This window comes from Berghia stephanieae, chromosome 4, assembly GCF_034508935.2.
Source record: "Berghia stephanieae isolate SIO BIC M18660-M18661 chromosome 4, UCSD_Bste_1.3, whole genome shotgun sequence".
In the NCBI taxonomy this organism is placed as follows: domain Eukaryota; kingdom Metazoa; phylum Mollusca; class Gastropoda; order Nudibranchia; family Aeolidiidae; genus Berghia; species Berghia stephanieae.
The window spans coordinates 77479098-77496560 of NC_088363.1; the positions used below are offsets into that span (position 1 = coordinate 77479098).

Genomic DNA, 17463 nt, shown 5'->3' on the forward strand with positions numbered 1-17463 from the left:
GTATATATATATTTTTTAAATTATTATTATTTTTCACATTTAAAAAATAATATTTCAACCACAAATAATCACATTCACAATGAAATGACAATACCAGTAGATTTTAATTATTCCAAACGTAATCAAAAATGAATCACGAAAGAGAATACAACAAAAAAAATAAAGCGACGAGACATAATGCGAAAACACCTTGACAATACAAGTCCATTTCGTTCACTCGAAAAATTAAAGAGATGCTTTAATCCCTCAACGGCGAGATTAATAATTCTGTTACATTACTGGTTTTCAGTAGTATGTAGTAACCTTAAAGTTTTCATCGAGAAGCAACAACAGCGATATGACACGAGTTTCATTCAGAGCTCAAATTGCATCATTTTACTGCTCTCTTGGTGGTTAGAATGATTGTGCCGGTGGTGTTAGTGGTTGGAATAGTGGTAGTGGTGGTGGTGGTGGTGGAGGAGGATGTAATTTTGGTAGTGGTTTTGGTGGTGCTGTTGGTTAGAATGATAGTTGTGGAGACGATGACGGAAATTGTATGATGATGTTGATATTGTTTTTATTGCTATTGTAGTACTTTAATAATAATAACAATAATAATAATAACAATAATAACAATAACAATAATAATAATGATAATAATAATAATAATAATAATAATAATAATAATAATAATAATAATAATAATAATAATAATAATAATAATGTTAATAATAATAACAATAATAATAATCATCATTACTACCACCACCATCATTACTACTACCACCACCGCTACCACTATCACTACCACCATCACCATCATTATTACGTTTCCAATCATTTTTTCTCGTTTTTAAAAATTTGATATCTATCAAAACAGACAAAAATTCAGGTGATTTTTTAAAATAGTAGTTAAAATATATACGATTTTATTAGCCCTGAAAATTACGATTTTTATTTTCCTAATTCAAGTAGGCAGTTCCATAGTCAAAATAAGACAAACAAAAACAAAGTTTATTTAATCTTAGGCTTTCGCCAATACTTCATACAATACAATTAAGACAAAATAATGTTACCAATCTCTCCTCATGCATTCGTTAGACTATCACAATAACGACCGTGTTATCTTTACTCCTTACCCAACCAACCCCTAGCTTCCCGCCTCTTCATCACGAACTATCTTATGTATGTATTAGCTTCAGGACGGGCAAGTACGGAATCTGCCCACCCTTCCTTTAAACGTATTTATTTACTCTATAACTTAGAATTCAACTCTCTCCTTTCTCAGAAGAGTATTTCTCGTATACTAATTCAATTGTTGAGAAAACCAAAATGGTGGTTGTATTTTATATATTTATTTAGTCGTGACTTTTGAATAAAAAATGTTTTGTTTTATTAGGGGGGATACAATAGAAAATACATTGTATTGCAAAAATATTTTGTCTGGCAATAAAAATACAGCGGTAATTACTTTAAGAATTAAAAAAAAGAACTAAGAAATTAATTTGTTAAAAAAACAAAACAACCCCCCCCCCCCAAAAAAAAAAATAAAAAACAACAACAACAACAACAACAACAAAACAAATAAGAAAACAATTTAAATAAATTAATGAGTTTTGAGAAGCACTAAAGAAAACGAGGAAAAAATAAATAGTTTAAATGGATAAACAAATATATAAAAACAACACAAATTAATACTAAATTGATATAAAATTAGTAAATTAATAAATTTAATTCAATACTGGAACATTCCCAACGTCATTACATCAATGGTACCAGCACAAGTAAGGCAATAAATAAGAAAAAGTTCGTTTGCAAAATTTCTATTAAGTGTTCACTGGTTAATAAGGTGGGCTCATTTGAATTAGCCCGACCTAGTACTAGAGAGGCCAGACACCAAAAATCGGAGTTAGTTCACCGTCAGGCGACGAGACGATGAGATGACGATTTGGGCGGAGTGGAGCGGTTGGGGGGGGGGGGGGGTGATAAAAAAAGAACAGGAGCGTATCCTGGTTTATGTATTACGGGATGCATGGTGATTCGCAATCTATCAAAAATAAACACAAATTGATTTCAGTACGGAGTATCAAGTTTAAGTAGTAACTTTTGAAATTATTTAATTTAAATTAGATTATTTCGGACCTGGTAATACAGCATAAAACTTGAAAAAAAACAGGCTGGTATTTGCCCACCCTGCCCATTATTACCAGCCGTCCCTGCCCACATCATTATAAAAAACTATAGCAACCACCACCACCTTTACATCACCATCCTCCTCCTCGTCATAACCGCCACCACCGCCACCACTACAACTATAACCACAACCATCACATCATCATCATTACTACCATTATCACAGCTACCACATCATTATCAAAACTACATCAACCGCCGCCACCATTACATCATCATCATTATCCTTATAATCACCATCACTACCACTACTACATCATCAACACCACCACTACAATCACAACCACCAAATCAACACCACCATCACTCCAGAACATACACATCGTCATTGTCAACGAAACGCAAAATAATAATAACAGTTAATCATTTAAAACAAAAAAATAATTTAAAATGAATAAATAAATTTTTAAAAATAAATAAAAAAAATAAATAAATAAAATAATAATATAATAATAATAATAATAATAATAATAATAATAATAATAATAATAATAATAATAATAATAATAATATAATAATAATAATAATAATAATAATAATAATAATAATAATAATGTAGTTTATTTATAAAACATTTTGCGCCCAATACTCTATGCAATAAAGCTCTAGCTCGAAGGCTACTACTGCAAATACAGAACGAACCCGCATTTGCAGCACTGCTGTATATAACTGAAATGAATTTATCTATCTTGCAGTACTACTGCGAATAACGAAAACGAACGCAATATACTATTCGCAGTACTACTGGGAATAGATGAAATACGTAACATGTAGATCGAGACATGACGCCTGTTAGGCGATAACACAAATTGTTTTTTCCCTGTAATCGGCCAGGTACTCATTTCACATCTGAGTACGGTGAGAGAATGTGAGTAAAGAGCCCTTTCCAAGGACTCTACTATGCGCCGAGATAGGCTCTAACTCTAACCCAGGACCTTCCGATCCGAAAGCGAGTGTCACACCACAAGCCAAAAGTATTGTTATAAGGTATGGCTTTGTTTTTGTTTTCGTTATTTTATTCAATTTTTGTTAGAGGTCGACGTGTACATACATATTTGCACGTCGGGATAGGTACATGCTTTAATTTCTTAGTTTTATTTCTATGCATAATCTAATTTTTTTCTGGTCTTCTCAGACTCAAATTTGCTCCGTCATTGGGAAAACCCCCTTGCATAATGACAACAACACAGAAAACCACGTGACTTCTGAGCCAGCAAACTTGGCTGCGGCCATTTGTTTTGGAAAAAACTGGAAGGCTCCGCAGGTGTATATAAAAGCTGGGTTTTGGTCCTACATTCATGACAACGTAAACACTATCTACCAAGCTACTCAATATATATTATTCTTTGACAAATTGCAGAGGTAAGGAAATTGGTTATTTAAAGGATGATATATCTAAATCTAGCCCATTATTACTACATTAGTCTTGAATTTTAATTCATTTTGAACATAAATTTCATAATTTTTTTAAACGATTGGACTTGAACGATCCCACCATGATGGTCATGACCATGATGGTTGATAAATTGATTGATCTACACTAAGCTTGTCATTGTCTTCTTTTACTCTAGCTCTCGGTGCCTTATACTTATATTTATATAATATATGCACGGTAAAGAGTGAGAGATAATCGATCGTGATCTTTTTTCTCACTAGGACTTGACTTAGACAGATTAGATAGATTATCATATATTGATAGATATCTAGATCTAGACCAGACTTTCTAATCTACAGCTTACACTTCTGCTTTTATATAGTCTATCTAAATCTAGACGTCTAGCTAGACTTTAACTTTAATATAGACGTCTAATTAATATTTAATCAATGTCAATAGCCAATAATTTAGTTCTGTTTTAATATATGTTATATTTATTTATTATTATTTTCTGTTTGTTAAAGATAAAATTTAGAACTGTTTATATTGGTAAGTTTTTATGTTTCAGGCAGTAAAAATTTCTGACATTAAATATGTCCATCACTGTCAAGATATTCTATGAAAAATTAAATGGAGCACCTGAAATCAGAAGGTTTCCGCTAAATACCAATGAGGGCAACCGCTTTGTCCAAACGAAGGAAAAAGTCAAGAGACTATACCCTGCTTTAGCTGATGGAAGTTTTCAACTTTTTTGGAAAGGTATGTTGCTTGTTTATTGTATGTTTGTTTTTTTACTTATATTAAAATATGATAATCTTCTGTCTTGATCCAGATTTTATTTGATATTTCACTTTCCATTATTTTGATTTCTTCCATGTCTTCTATCTTTTTAACTGTAAGATTTTTAAAATTTTTGCTTCTTATGTAGGACCAGTGTCGCTTACAGTACAGTTATCAGTATGACCACTTTCCATATTGATAAACTTTGTGAAAAACATTTCCATTGTGTTCTTGTTTCTATATCTTTGTAATTATTGTGAACTTCTTCAAAGGGGCACAATTTCATTTTTGGAAGCGTGTCTTCAGATTTTTCTATAATCATTTTATTTTGTTGTTAATACATACATTGAGATGATTTGAGTTTCGCTGCATCATTTTGTTCAATAAGTGTAGTCAAGTAAGTTTTTATAGTGTCCCATAAAATGCCAATGTTCATATTTTCGTTGTTCGAGAATGAGTTTCAAATTATTGTTTTTCAACCTCTATGAACAATATATTTTCATGTTTCCAGATGAATATTTCTTTCTTAGTATATTATGACTTGATAATTCAGTTTAGGAATGGACTTATGTACCGTGCAACCTCTGGATAACGATACCCCTGAATAAGGACATTGACCTCTGGTCCCGATTTTTTGGCTATATGTTATTGTGCTTTTTTTTTCCCCCTCTCAATGAGATCGTTTTGTTACCGACCAGTCAGAACACAAAGTTGGAATCAGCTTCAATTCATATGTAAAAGAAGGTTTTCAGTGGATAGAACTCTCAAAGGTCCATTAATTGTCCCTTAGCTACTTGGCTGAGGTCGGTGGAGGTTAACTAATATAATATAAGGCAATGTCAGGTCCAATGGGTCGGGGGGGGGGGGGATTGTGGACATTTATGGTCTTAGAATATGTTTGAATAACCGAGAAAACAAAAATATATTGCACATTATTATTTTCATTTGATAAATCAGTTTGTTTTTCCTATACATCAGTCCAAATTTGATATTATTGTGATTAATGCATAGTTTTGGGGGAAGATGTGGATCTACTAAAGTGCCTGTAAATTTTGGTGCATTTAAATAAAAATTTTGGTATTCAAAATTCATTAGCATGGATTTTAATTAAAATCAAAACTAGATGTACGCATCTGTGTTCTTATGCGGTGTTATCATATTGATATTGGCACTGGATTTTCTTGATTTATTCTTAGTTGTTAAATGGCGTTTGAGCACTGTTTACGATCAAAACAATGACAATACACATTGGGGAGAGAAAGCGTAACTGGTAAACCCTTTGTAAACAAGAGAAATATACATTCTAACATTGTTGGGACGTTTCTTCTCTCAGTCACTGGTCTGCGCATCCCATTGTTATGTATTCAAAGGTCTCACCACGTCCCTTTTTCTGCCATCTTGAAAACCCCGGAATAACGACATCTCTGGATAACGACATAATTTTCTGGTCCCGGGCGATGTCGTTATCCCAGGGGTTGTACTGTACCAAATAGGCCTTATGCACTGAAGGACTACAACTATCTTCACATTTTGTATCCACGCATAGTCATCAAGCCAATGGCATGTTTGTCTAGGGGAGTGTTTATATTCCACATACCAAATAATCTTTCAATTTAAGATATTAATTGCTTCTGACTGTTGCAAAGATGAGCAGATTTTGTGCAGGAGAGATTTGCTTGTTTTCTAATGCTTTAATGACACTTGCAACTCTTCTGGGTCCTTTAGATAGTAATAAGAGTGGGTATAATTTTGCCAATTCGAGTTATCGTCTGACCTCCTTATACAAGTTAAGGGCCTTTTTGTCTCCAAAATAATCAGCCACAGCTGCGGTTCGGAAGGCCACCTCATGCAGATCAAAAAGAGGGGGGGGGGGGGGGGGTGCTGGTCAGCCATGAAGGATGGCTGCTTTATACAAGTGGCAGCACAAGTTTGACTGCACATTTCACCATTTTTAACAGCCCCTCTTGTGATCGTTGTATGTGTGAATTATTATTTAAAAATTTGATTATTACCATTATTATTCATGATCCCACAGATTCAGATGGTGACAGGATTGCCTTTTCAAGTGCAGAAGAAATGAAGGATGCTCTAAACTGTGTGACAGATGGAGTCTTCCGTGTATATATCCCAGGTGGGTCTATGTTAATACAGTAAAGTGTTCAGGTCACAATAAATTACATTATGTATTGTTATTAGTCACGAAAATCAGTTAAGATAATGTTAAGAGAAAATGTGTTTTTTTCATTATGGAAGACATGACAAGATGAAGAACCAGAAATTTGAGAATTTACCTTGTTTGCAGTTTTAAAATTGTGAATCTCATTATAAGGTATGATCAATGGGCTATTTCAATTGACCTTAGTGATATGCACTGAGTCTTGCTTCATGTTTACGGGTAACTACAGAGGATAGATTTTGTAACTTATAAGGCTTTATTTTTTTTTTATTTTTTTTTTTCAAATAGATACTACATTGTTTCAATTCTTTCACACTCTATGAAGGTTGGTTTAATCCTTAATTTCATTTTTTTTATTTTTCAGAGGTTAAAAGGGAGTCAAAGCCAAAAGAAAACGAAACCAAGGATAAAACTCCAAATGGAAACCAACAGCAGCAGAGCCAATCTGGTGCTTCCTCCTCCTCCTCTTGGTCATCAAGCTTTAGTCAGTCACAATCACAAGGGGAAGAGCCTCTCCACCCAAATGTTGTCTGTGATGGCTGTGAGGGTTCTATTAAGGGAATTCGATTCAAATGTTGTGTTTGTCCTGACTATGATCTTTGCTCTGGCTGTGAAAAGAAGGGACTGCATTCTGAACACAATATGATGAAGATCACCCAGCCTAGGATTAATGGTCCATATGTAAGTTTGTTAATCTGATAATCATACAATATATTAAATTAACACCGGTGGATTTATTATGTTGATGTGGTTCTGTATTGTGTATGAAAATCTCTCAACACTTTGGCTGAATTTCTTTCTAACTTTTTTTTTTCCCATTTAACTTTGACAATAAGACTATGGGTTCTGTTAAGCCAACGCTGATTTTATTTTTTTTATTTTTTTTTTTGTCCTGGAGAAAATGGTTAGGTCTAATGTTGGACTGGATAAATATGCAACCCCGTATATATAAACTGAGATAATTTCTACCATTTCCCGTTTTCTCTTATATTTTCACATTCTATTTGGGTCTTTAAAAGTTTGGCAGGATTTTTTGAAAGGCTGTTTTTTTTTCTGTTTCAAAAAAAATAAAATTCAATGAGACTTAATGATGATTAAACAAAATAGTATGACTAGTACTAATCTATAAAGTTTTTAATGTTGTTTATAACATTTTTATATTCAATTTAATTACGAAGACTTAATATTCCTAGCCTGTAATTGTAAAAAAAAGTGAAACAGGAGTAATCGAAGAATAATTGCAATGACTAATATGACTATTTCTTGAACGTAATAAAGTGGAGGGAAAAGCTTCCCCTTCTAAAAGTCTAATCCTGATTTTCTGGAATTATGATGAGGCAGCTTCGAACATTAATTAACGATTAATATGATTAGTCTTAATAAAGGGGTCTTTCTTTGATTTATTTTCTGTTTGAAATTTTGTTTTATACCAAAGAGCACAATATAGCCATTTCTTTTGAGGTTATTGAGATTTCATGCCCTATGTCTCAATCAAAAGAAAAGAAGAAATTTCAATCTTAAGATCTATCCAGCGGCGTGGCGTATTGACAGCATGTGGTGGTGCCATGATTAGAAGAAGAAAAAAAATTCTAAAACAGTGAACACGATCAAGAGAAGAGAGCACATGTTAAAAACTCTCTTTTTTTGGAAGGGTGGGGGGAGGGTCGATGGTTTCTACGAGTGGACAAAACTCACAAAAACAAATAATTCATGAAAACAACAAGCCACGGCACTGAGATACAAGTCCCGTGTGATAATGTTTGTATTCAATATTGATACCTGGACCTCGATCCAGCGGCTTAATAAACTGTTTGATGTTGTGCGAATTATATATCCACTACATTCCATTACTTCTCTCGCCACCATGTGCCGGTGTTTACCTGTCTTGGTTATTAATGCTCGCTTCTTGCCGCATACGCAGTCACCATCCCTCGCTAACATTGTTGTCACCGACGAAGTCGCGTGACTTCCCGCCCGTAAAGCCTCTCTATTATCTACGCTCTCTGGTCCAACGGTGGAGTTCTCAGATCCTGGCACAAGTCGAGGGGTTTTCCGCTATTTGAAGATAGTATAATTCGACCCAGTTTCTCGCTCAATCAGCTGTAGCGATACTTATGGATAGAACATTAACTGGAGCTTTGGATTGCTTTGCACCACGGTGTTGATTTTGTCACTAATTCGCGCAGTGATGTCACCAACACACGAGTCGGCGCAGTGCCTGAATCGGAATCTTGAATAGAGCGGAGACTAAAAAGGCAGTATGTTGTTTGCGAGTTGGCGAAAGACAGTGGAGTTAAAATTTCTCAGTTTTATTTTTAATCAAATTATTATGCTGTTAGTGATTTTTAAAAGATTGGTGCGGTGCCTGGCACCATTCGATCCAATGGCCTCACGCCACTGGATCTATCTCTCCTCATTTTTATTTGATAATGTCTTTAATAATGTTTGCACTTTTTCAGGGTTTCCTGCCACCCCAGTTTTCTGAATACATTCACATGGGAGCTCATAATGCTGCTCATGCTGCAGCGCAAGCTGCAGCTAGTGCTGCAGCCTCAAGCTTTGGACGTCCCAACAACACAGGATCTGGGCAGAGCAATCAGAGTCAGAGTGATCAAGAAAGACGAGCTAATCATGATGATTACCTCAGGAATGTCGGGGCAAACATTGCTGCTTTCTTGGATCCATTCGGTAAATATTTTTAAAGACTCATTATGGTCTGGTTCTCCTATTCTAATATTATCTCCTTTTTCAAATATCCCCTGAAAGCCAGTGGCTTACATCTTCCCTAATTTTATCTCTTTCCATGTGACCCTCTGTCCTTGTGCTAGATCAAGTAAATTTAGTTTGCCCCATCCCTTAAAAAACTTCAGTTATTTTGGGAGAAATTGGTTGTAGTTGTGTGTTTCATTTTTCTTACAAACATGAATATCTGTTTTTTATGGGACTTTAGCTGCTTGGTAGAGTAGAGCACTCATTTTACACACAAAGGGACAAAGATCGATCTTAAGTGTGATCAAGATTTTTCTGTCCCCTCTTTACATCCAGAAGTGAATGGGTAGCTGGGCCTATTACTATTAGATTTGATGGAAAGTACTTTGCAATAGACTAGCATCCTATGTTAAGGATAGCAAGCAATTGCTATTGTCTGTTTAACACAATGGAAATCAAGATAAATTCCAGCTCCATGGGTCGAATGGCTCTGAAAGACTAAAAAAAAAATAACTGCTCTTAGCTTTGTCTTGCAAATCTTAGAATTTCTGCTGAAAATGTCATTTAAACCATGTCTGTAACAAGGGTTTAACTATTCTTCATAGGAATTGATGTAACATATGATGTGCATCATAATGGGCAACAGCAGCATGGATGTTGGTCTGGACCTTGTGGAGGTAACCGAAGGTCGTTTTGGCGTGGAGGAAACAGATGTCCTGCATGGCAGGGCATGGAGAAGGGGGCACAGCAAACGAAGAAACCCTCTGACTCAGGAGATGCAAGCAGTGAAAAGAAAAATGGCTCTGATAAGAGTGCCGATGCCATGGAGACAGACGATATCCAGACAGCGAAAAAAGCAAATACATCAGCCAGTCAAGGTGTTCCCATGGAAGACAATTCAAAGGTGAGTAATGTCTTTTTATTTTTAAGCTAAATTGTTCTTCACCATTTTTAATCAACCCTCTGATAGCTACATTGAATTTCTTTAAAGTATCAAGGCAAAAATCTGCTGCTCCAAGGGCAATATAACATATCATCACTCTGCAATCTCAAAAAGAATACAGACAATCTCTCAAATTAGCAATATCAATAGGAATCATTTATGTCCTTAAAATGTGATAGTGGTAATATTGGTCCAATAGATTTGCCTCCGGATGAGCGAGAAAGGTTATCCTGATTTCTAACTTTAGTTTCTAATAATAATAATAAATAGCACTGATTATAGCGCTTAACCCGTTTAAATAGACACCAAGCACTTTACACATTGACATCAATTGAAATCAAATACACAAACAAACAGATCATCAATTCTACCAACATACTGACCAGACTTATTTCAAATTTTTGGGCAGCAATTTCTATGGTCACTGGCTACCAGTCAACAGTTTATCACTGTTTCTAGTGATTAATTAATTACAGCTTTAAGCGTTTAAAATTATTTTTTCAACAACCATTTCAAACTGGTAGTGAAAAATCCTGTCAGTTTTGGACATGGTGGGTACATGAATTTCATAGGCTGCTGGTCCAGATCATTGTGGAAGCTTGAAGGGAAAAGAATTAATCTTTGTGATGATTACCAACAAAAAATACATTGCAGTCCACTTATTATGACATCTGTTTTTGCGACATGGTGCCCACTTCCCCATTTTTCCGCTATTTATCATTACATTTCACTCTGCTTAATCGCACATCGGTTTATTGCACACTCTGCTTATACACTACACATTCCCGAAAAATGGAATTTTGTCTATATAATGGCTTCGCTGAATTGCACACCTTCTCCACTTAATCGCTACACCTTGATTTCATCTTGATTGGAGAAAAATATCTAAAAATGCACAAAAAGGTATTGAAAATGTGTTTCTTATTGAACCATTTCCGCATGTTAATATCATATCACTCGTGAACAAAGCTTTCATGTCAATGCAATTTCACTGTCCCTCTGACCCAAACTAGGTCAGACCCGCAATGCATGTTAATCTTAACTGACATCAGAGGATTACCTGACACGACGGGCTAATTGACTCAACACTCGCTGTCTGCATCACAAGGTGTGAAACGTGATCACAGTCCACCAATGCCATGTGTTTGTTTACATTGTCTGACCACTTGATTGCAATTTTTACCTGTGCATTGTTTTTCTCTACTGGGCCGTGAACAATAAGAAAGGATTGCAGAGAGGACTCGCGTCTCGTCTTTTGATTGATCTTTACAGTCCATATCCACATTGATACACTGAAAAGGCAACTAACAGGCATATACTAAAGGCACACCTTTCTCCCCATCAGAATGCTGGCTTTCGAGATGGAAAGGTAATGCTGGCTTTCGAGATGGAAAGGTCGACAGAATGTCATGTTTAAAAAAAAAGCCATGTCGAAAAACACAATGCTGATGTCTCTTTTGCCAGCCAATGGAGTGATAAAGTTTTGAAACAACTTCTTCAGCTGTACTACTCTAATGACATTTACAACGCAGATGAGACGGTGCTTTACTCCCGTTGATTCCCCAATAAAGGCCGTTTCTTCAAGCAAGATGAGCTCAGTGTTGGAAAAAAGCGGAAAGAATGAATCACATGAATAAGAAAAGAAATTTTTTTTAAAAACAAAAGAAAAAGAAACAAAAAAAAAACCCCTTCTAATGAGTCTAATGTCTTGAACATGACAGTCCCAAGTCCGTAGAAAACTCAGAGGGGAAGGTCCTACATGAATGGCAAATTAAAGTTGGTGCTATTATGCTTTCGTCAGCTTCTCCGCTTAATGGCACACTTCGCTTAATTGACACACTAACCTGAACTCCCGAGGGTGTGCAGTTAAGCAGAGTCGACTGTATTAATAAAACGCTCTCAATAACATCATACTTAAAGTGAAAACCTTGTATAGTGACATCAATATGACAGTAAATGACAATTTCAACTTGGCAGTCAAGACAAAATTTCTGGTCTAACGAAAATATTGATAAGATAAATAAATAGAGGGCATGAGTCCTGAGACTGGAGTCAATTCCAACCAACCCAGAAGTGTCTGAACAGAAAGACTAACTTGTGATTTTTGTTTCAATGCATACTCATTATATATCTGAGTCTCCCTTCACAATGTTTACTCCTACTACTACCATGTTTACAATTTAAAAATGTCATTAACTTTAAGAAATTTGTACTCAGCATATTTATAAACTTTTAAAAAAAATTTATGACACTTAAAGTGTGCTTGTATAAATATTAGAAAAAATTTATGACACTTAAAGTGTGCTTGTTTATCGAGACACTGGATATCGTCTTTGAGCTTACAAAAATTCTCAATCATTTTCTCCTAGGTAAAGGAAGGTAGCCCTGCTTCAGATGAATGGACTTTTGTACCAGATGATGGATCAGAAGTGCATGTGACACCCAATCCTGACACACCTATTCCAATGCCTGCACCAGCAACAGCACCACTGCCACAGGAAAGCAATTCAACCCGTTCCACTCCACAAGGATCTGTACCCTCACAAGGAGGTATTTATCCAGGTTGGTATCTTGCGATGTTTTCCTTTTTTTTTTTTTTTTTCAATGTCAAAAATTGAAGTTTTTTAGTCTTAGCTCTTTTTTTATTCACTTATATTTATTTGACCTTAATTTAGTATTTTCAAACACCACCAAAATATGCTTACCAGTATAGGCAGCGTAATGGTGGATTGGTTTGTGATGCTAAAATCTTACATTAAAAAAAGATTTCCTTGTGTTTATTTGTTTCTTATAAACTCAAGAACTCCTTAAGAAAGTTGCATGAGAATTGGTACAGGAAAAGTTCAGTTTGACAGGGAGGAGAGGGGTTCTAGAGAAAAGTTAGAAATTTTTCAGCACTATAGGCAATTTTCAGACAATGTTATTTATATTAGAGTATTCTAAGAGCAAAAGTGACTCAGAGCACCTATATCAATGGGTTTTAAATGTGTAGTATTTTTAATCTGCAGTCAGTTTTTTTTTTTTTTGATAATTACTAGTAAAATGCCCATGCTTCGCTGCGGAATAGATAGAAATATTGTAGAAAGAAATACATGTAAGAGGAAACTTGCTACCAAGATTAACATTTTTTTTTGTTGGATTGAAATTAAATGAGCATGCATATCTTGTAACTGGAATTTTGACCGTGGGGGGGGGGGGGGGGGGGGGGGGGGCAGAAAGTATCTCTACTACACCTGGGATCGGTCTTGGTCCCTTTGCATGTGAAGAGAGTGTTCTAATAAACTGAACTTTTAGAACCCCCTATAAAGGCTCTAGTCTTTTTTAAAAATTAAATTTGATTTATTTTTTAAAAAACTCAATCCTCAATTTCTTCAACCACAAAATTGTGTCACAAACTCATACTTACTTGTTATATTGTTTTTGCAATGAGTTTACAAACAGCATGCAACTATATGTAATTGTTACATAATCTGTTTGATAGAATATTAAGAATTAATAGCCCCCTTATCCAGCTTTTAAAAAATTCCAGTGACAGTCAACCTTCTAAGTATCACAATATGCAAATGTTTACATTGAGTCGCGGCTCTGCTTGGAATTTCGATACTGTTGAAGAACTTAGATTAATTTACAATTCAGCTTCCCGTAGAGATGCTGAATGCATTTTGGGAAAAGAGAATTTTTGATTTGGCAATTTGTTTATTGAATATGAATTTTCATTTATTTTATCATTCCAGACCTTCGTTTACAACAAAGTTTAGATCAGATGCTTGGAATGGGATTTTCTAATGCTGACAACTGGCTGTCTGAGCTTCTGATGGACAATAATTGTGATATTGGTCAAACACTTGATGCCATCAAGGCCAAGGCTACCCAACAGTTGGATAGTCTGAGGAAGTGAATGTGATATGGTCAATTTTTATTCTTGTACCCAAGATCTTTTTTTTTCATGATGAGACAGTTTTATGTATTGTTGCATACTGAGGGTGTCTTGACTCTAACCGTGTACGTGTGAGAGAAGTTATTTTGAGAAAAATACAGTGCTGTTTCTGTATTAAGGCTTAACACGTGTGTTCAGATCACATGCTTAATCCTGCCAAATAATAGGATTACGGTTCATCTCTTTTGGTCACAAGGGTAGGGAAGGGGATGGGCTTTAATATAAGCTATAAAAAAAAAGATTACCATACATGATACTTGCACGGGTAGAGTCGGATGCCCTCGATATTTATTTTTATTAAAATGTCCACAAAAGTTTTGTTGTGCTTGACACAAAGAGTAAATTAACATCATATACATATAGTGTATCACAGATACCACAAGTAGACTGGTTGATAGGTTTGAATAGCTGTAAATTCAAGATATCCTATCTCTATATATAATCAATCACATACACTCACTTCAATATTGCTCATTCTATCATTTTAACTCAGTTGAGTATATACATTTGTACAATTTCATGAAATACATCCCTTATGGTGAAAATCGTGGAATAGAGACAAAATTGGTCATTATTGCCACACAACAACGGATTAAAATTGTGTCACCCAATTTTTGATTGGTTTGTTTGAGATAACAATGTTGGCAATTGAGTAATAGTGTTGCAAACCAGAGAAATGTAGGTGCGGAATATAAATGCTTTAAAGATTTTTTTTGTGCTGCCTTTATTGAAATAATTCTCTTGTTCACCACTGAATTTTCATTTATGTTGCGTCGGTTATTGTAGCCGACAGCATGTAATTTAACGTAAAGAATACATTAATCTATTTTTTAAAACTGTTCAATTTCTCTTCCATTTATAATGAAAATTTGAAGAGATGCGTTTAAGATTTATGTTCTGATTTATATTGAAATAAAGCAAACACTAATCTCTTGAGAGTTTATATATGGACTATTAAAAAATGTGAGCTACATATGAATATTTAAAATTTTTGTAAAGAATTGGAACAACAAATGATTGGTTCTAAGAATAAGTAGGCTATTCCACATTATTAAAAGGTTTTGACAAAGTTATGGGACACCGTTTTTTTATATTTTAGTAATATTAGACCTTTTGTCTTTACCAGTCATCATTTTAAAAATCAAATAGGTTTTAACATGACATGAAACACTGACACAGTGCAATGTGCTAAATTAAACTCGTTTGGATGTTAATTAATTTTTTGTTGTTGTTGTTGTTGTCAGAGAGAGGAATTTAACATATGAATCTTTTTTTAATTATGGGATAACCCACGTGTCCTTAATACCAGACAAATCAACGGATATGTCACACCCCAAGCATCATCATCATTTATTGATTTAGTGTCTTTTTTTTATTTCTCGTTTTACAGTTGTTGTTTTTTTTTATTATTATTATTATTCAATGTGAATTTTACTTGTCAAGGTTTTTAGCTTTATTTTTTATAAATTAAACAATTATTGTGATAAGTAGAATCACAGATCTGCCTGAATCTACTTTTATCAATCAATTTGTTTTTAACCCAGGATTGGTGTGTTGTTGAGTTGTTGAAGTTAGTATACTATCGTTGAAAGAAGTTTTATATTTAAGAACAGTGGAATTATTGAATCAGGGGACATTTTAATCGATTTACTACAAATGTTTTATTTGTTAGGCATATCAGGCATATAGTATTGTCTGTAATTTTCCATATTTTGTTGGGTTTGTTTTCAAACCAGACTTTGAGACTTAATAAATTCATACATAAACTCTTTTATTCATGGTTATATAATAAGATTCCTTTGATTTGCAGAATGGGCAGGTTGGTGTAATCTGCAGAAGTATCACAGAGAAAAATATTTTGTGAAGAAAAAATAAATTACTGTATTATTTATATATATTTATATATAGCACTTATCCACAGTAAACACCTTGCTTTCAGCACATTACAATATTCCATTGATGATAGTGCAGTGCACTGACTAATCACATATCTCTACATCTTGTCGGGCTCTGTGTGGTTTTCTTTGTTTCTCTACATGTATGGACGTCCTTCTTCTATCCATCACTTCCCTTTTCCAACTATTTTTCTGCCGTTCCCTACATTTTGATGAAACATGCAGCCTGTAAGGTGCAAGAACAATCTTTGGGAAAATATCAATGATTCTTTAGTTACACCAGTTGATCCTCTGAATTTCTTGTCGAAATATTTAACTATTGACATGTGTCCTTTTGTGATGTGATAACACTTATATAACGAGGTTTTGTTTTGACAATTTGATTTATATGTGTTTTGATTTCTCTCTTTTTATCTTTCTTTTTTTTTTTTAGGTAATTGAACTTGAATTTTATTGTACCGTTGTACACTATTTTAAGATGATATATACTCACCATTTGTACTCTAGCGTTTGCTCATGTACTTTTTAATATTTAATTTTCGTTTGTCATTTGATAATATCAAATCAGAGTGCAACCCAGATACACGAAAGTCATCAGGACTGATTGTTGGATTTCATAAAATCCAAGCTTTTTTTTTTAATACAGAGAACTATGTAATGTCTATTCACAATTTAAGAGAAAGGAACGGCAAAAATAAAAGGATTTTCTCATGTTTTTGTTGAATTTGAGTATTGGTTATACGTGGGTTGCATTGTATTTGGTTGATCTTCATGTTGTCTAAAGTGGTATTGTTATTCACACTTTGAATGTTCATGTCGTAGAATAAAAATGTTAACACTCACCTTTTCTTTCATTTTTATGTCTTTTATTTACCATTGCAAGAAAACAATAAAAACCACTTGATGTAAACATAAAATGATTTATTCAAATTAAAAATAGAAAAGCCAAAAACAATTCTAAATGTTTTTTCCCCCTTTCTGTCAGCAATCTCCTTATAAAACGAGTGTGGCAATTTTCATATACCGCTTAACAGGACTATTTTCTTCTACAGAATCAAAATTGAAATTAAAAGTCTGGGTTGGGTCTTCTGACCTCTAATGGTGGGTAAAGAGGTCTTTTGCTGTGTCTTCTATCCCTGTATACGTTTTCCTTTTCCATGTTGCTCTCTGTCTTTGTTATGAATTGAGATTGCTTGTTTGTTTGTTTTTTTGGAGGGGACGAGGGGCTCTGTCCCTGGCAGGACCCTTAGCTGAGAGCGAGACAGCCAAATGTTTTGCACCTTTTTTTTCCCCCTTGTAAATCATCTCTCTGTTTTATACTATTACAGTTATACGTTTTTAATTTATTGTATTTTGTAAACATTTCACTAACCTTCATGGCGGGATCCTTTGCTCGTGTCGGATGGGCCTTTTGTGTACTCTCTACATTGGCACATCAGTGGATTGTTCATGGAATCTACTGTTCCTGTTTGAACC

General features: G+C 34.4%; 1 protein-coding gene across 1 annotated transcript; it reads left to right on the forward strand.

The window, feature by feature from the left end:
• Nucleotides 1–2865: 2865 nt before the first annotated feature.
• On the forward strand, nt 2866–16829 carry LOC144971298 (sequestosome-1-like). The gene is made up of 9 exons (XM_078911919.1): nt 2866–3159; nt 3308–3534; nt 4116–4306; nt 6363–6458; nt 6868–7184; nt 8963–9191; nt 9818–10116; nt 12525–12717; nt 13890–16829. Exons 3-9 carry the CDS (start codon nt 4141–4143, stop codon nt 14051–14053), a joined length of 1464 nt encoding a protein of 487 aa, XP_078768045.1. The 5' UTR covers nt 2866–3159; nt 3308–3534; nt 4116–4140; the 3' UTR covers nt 14054–16829.
• The last annotated feature ends 634 nt before the right edge of the window (nt 16830–17463 follow it).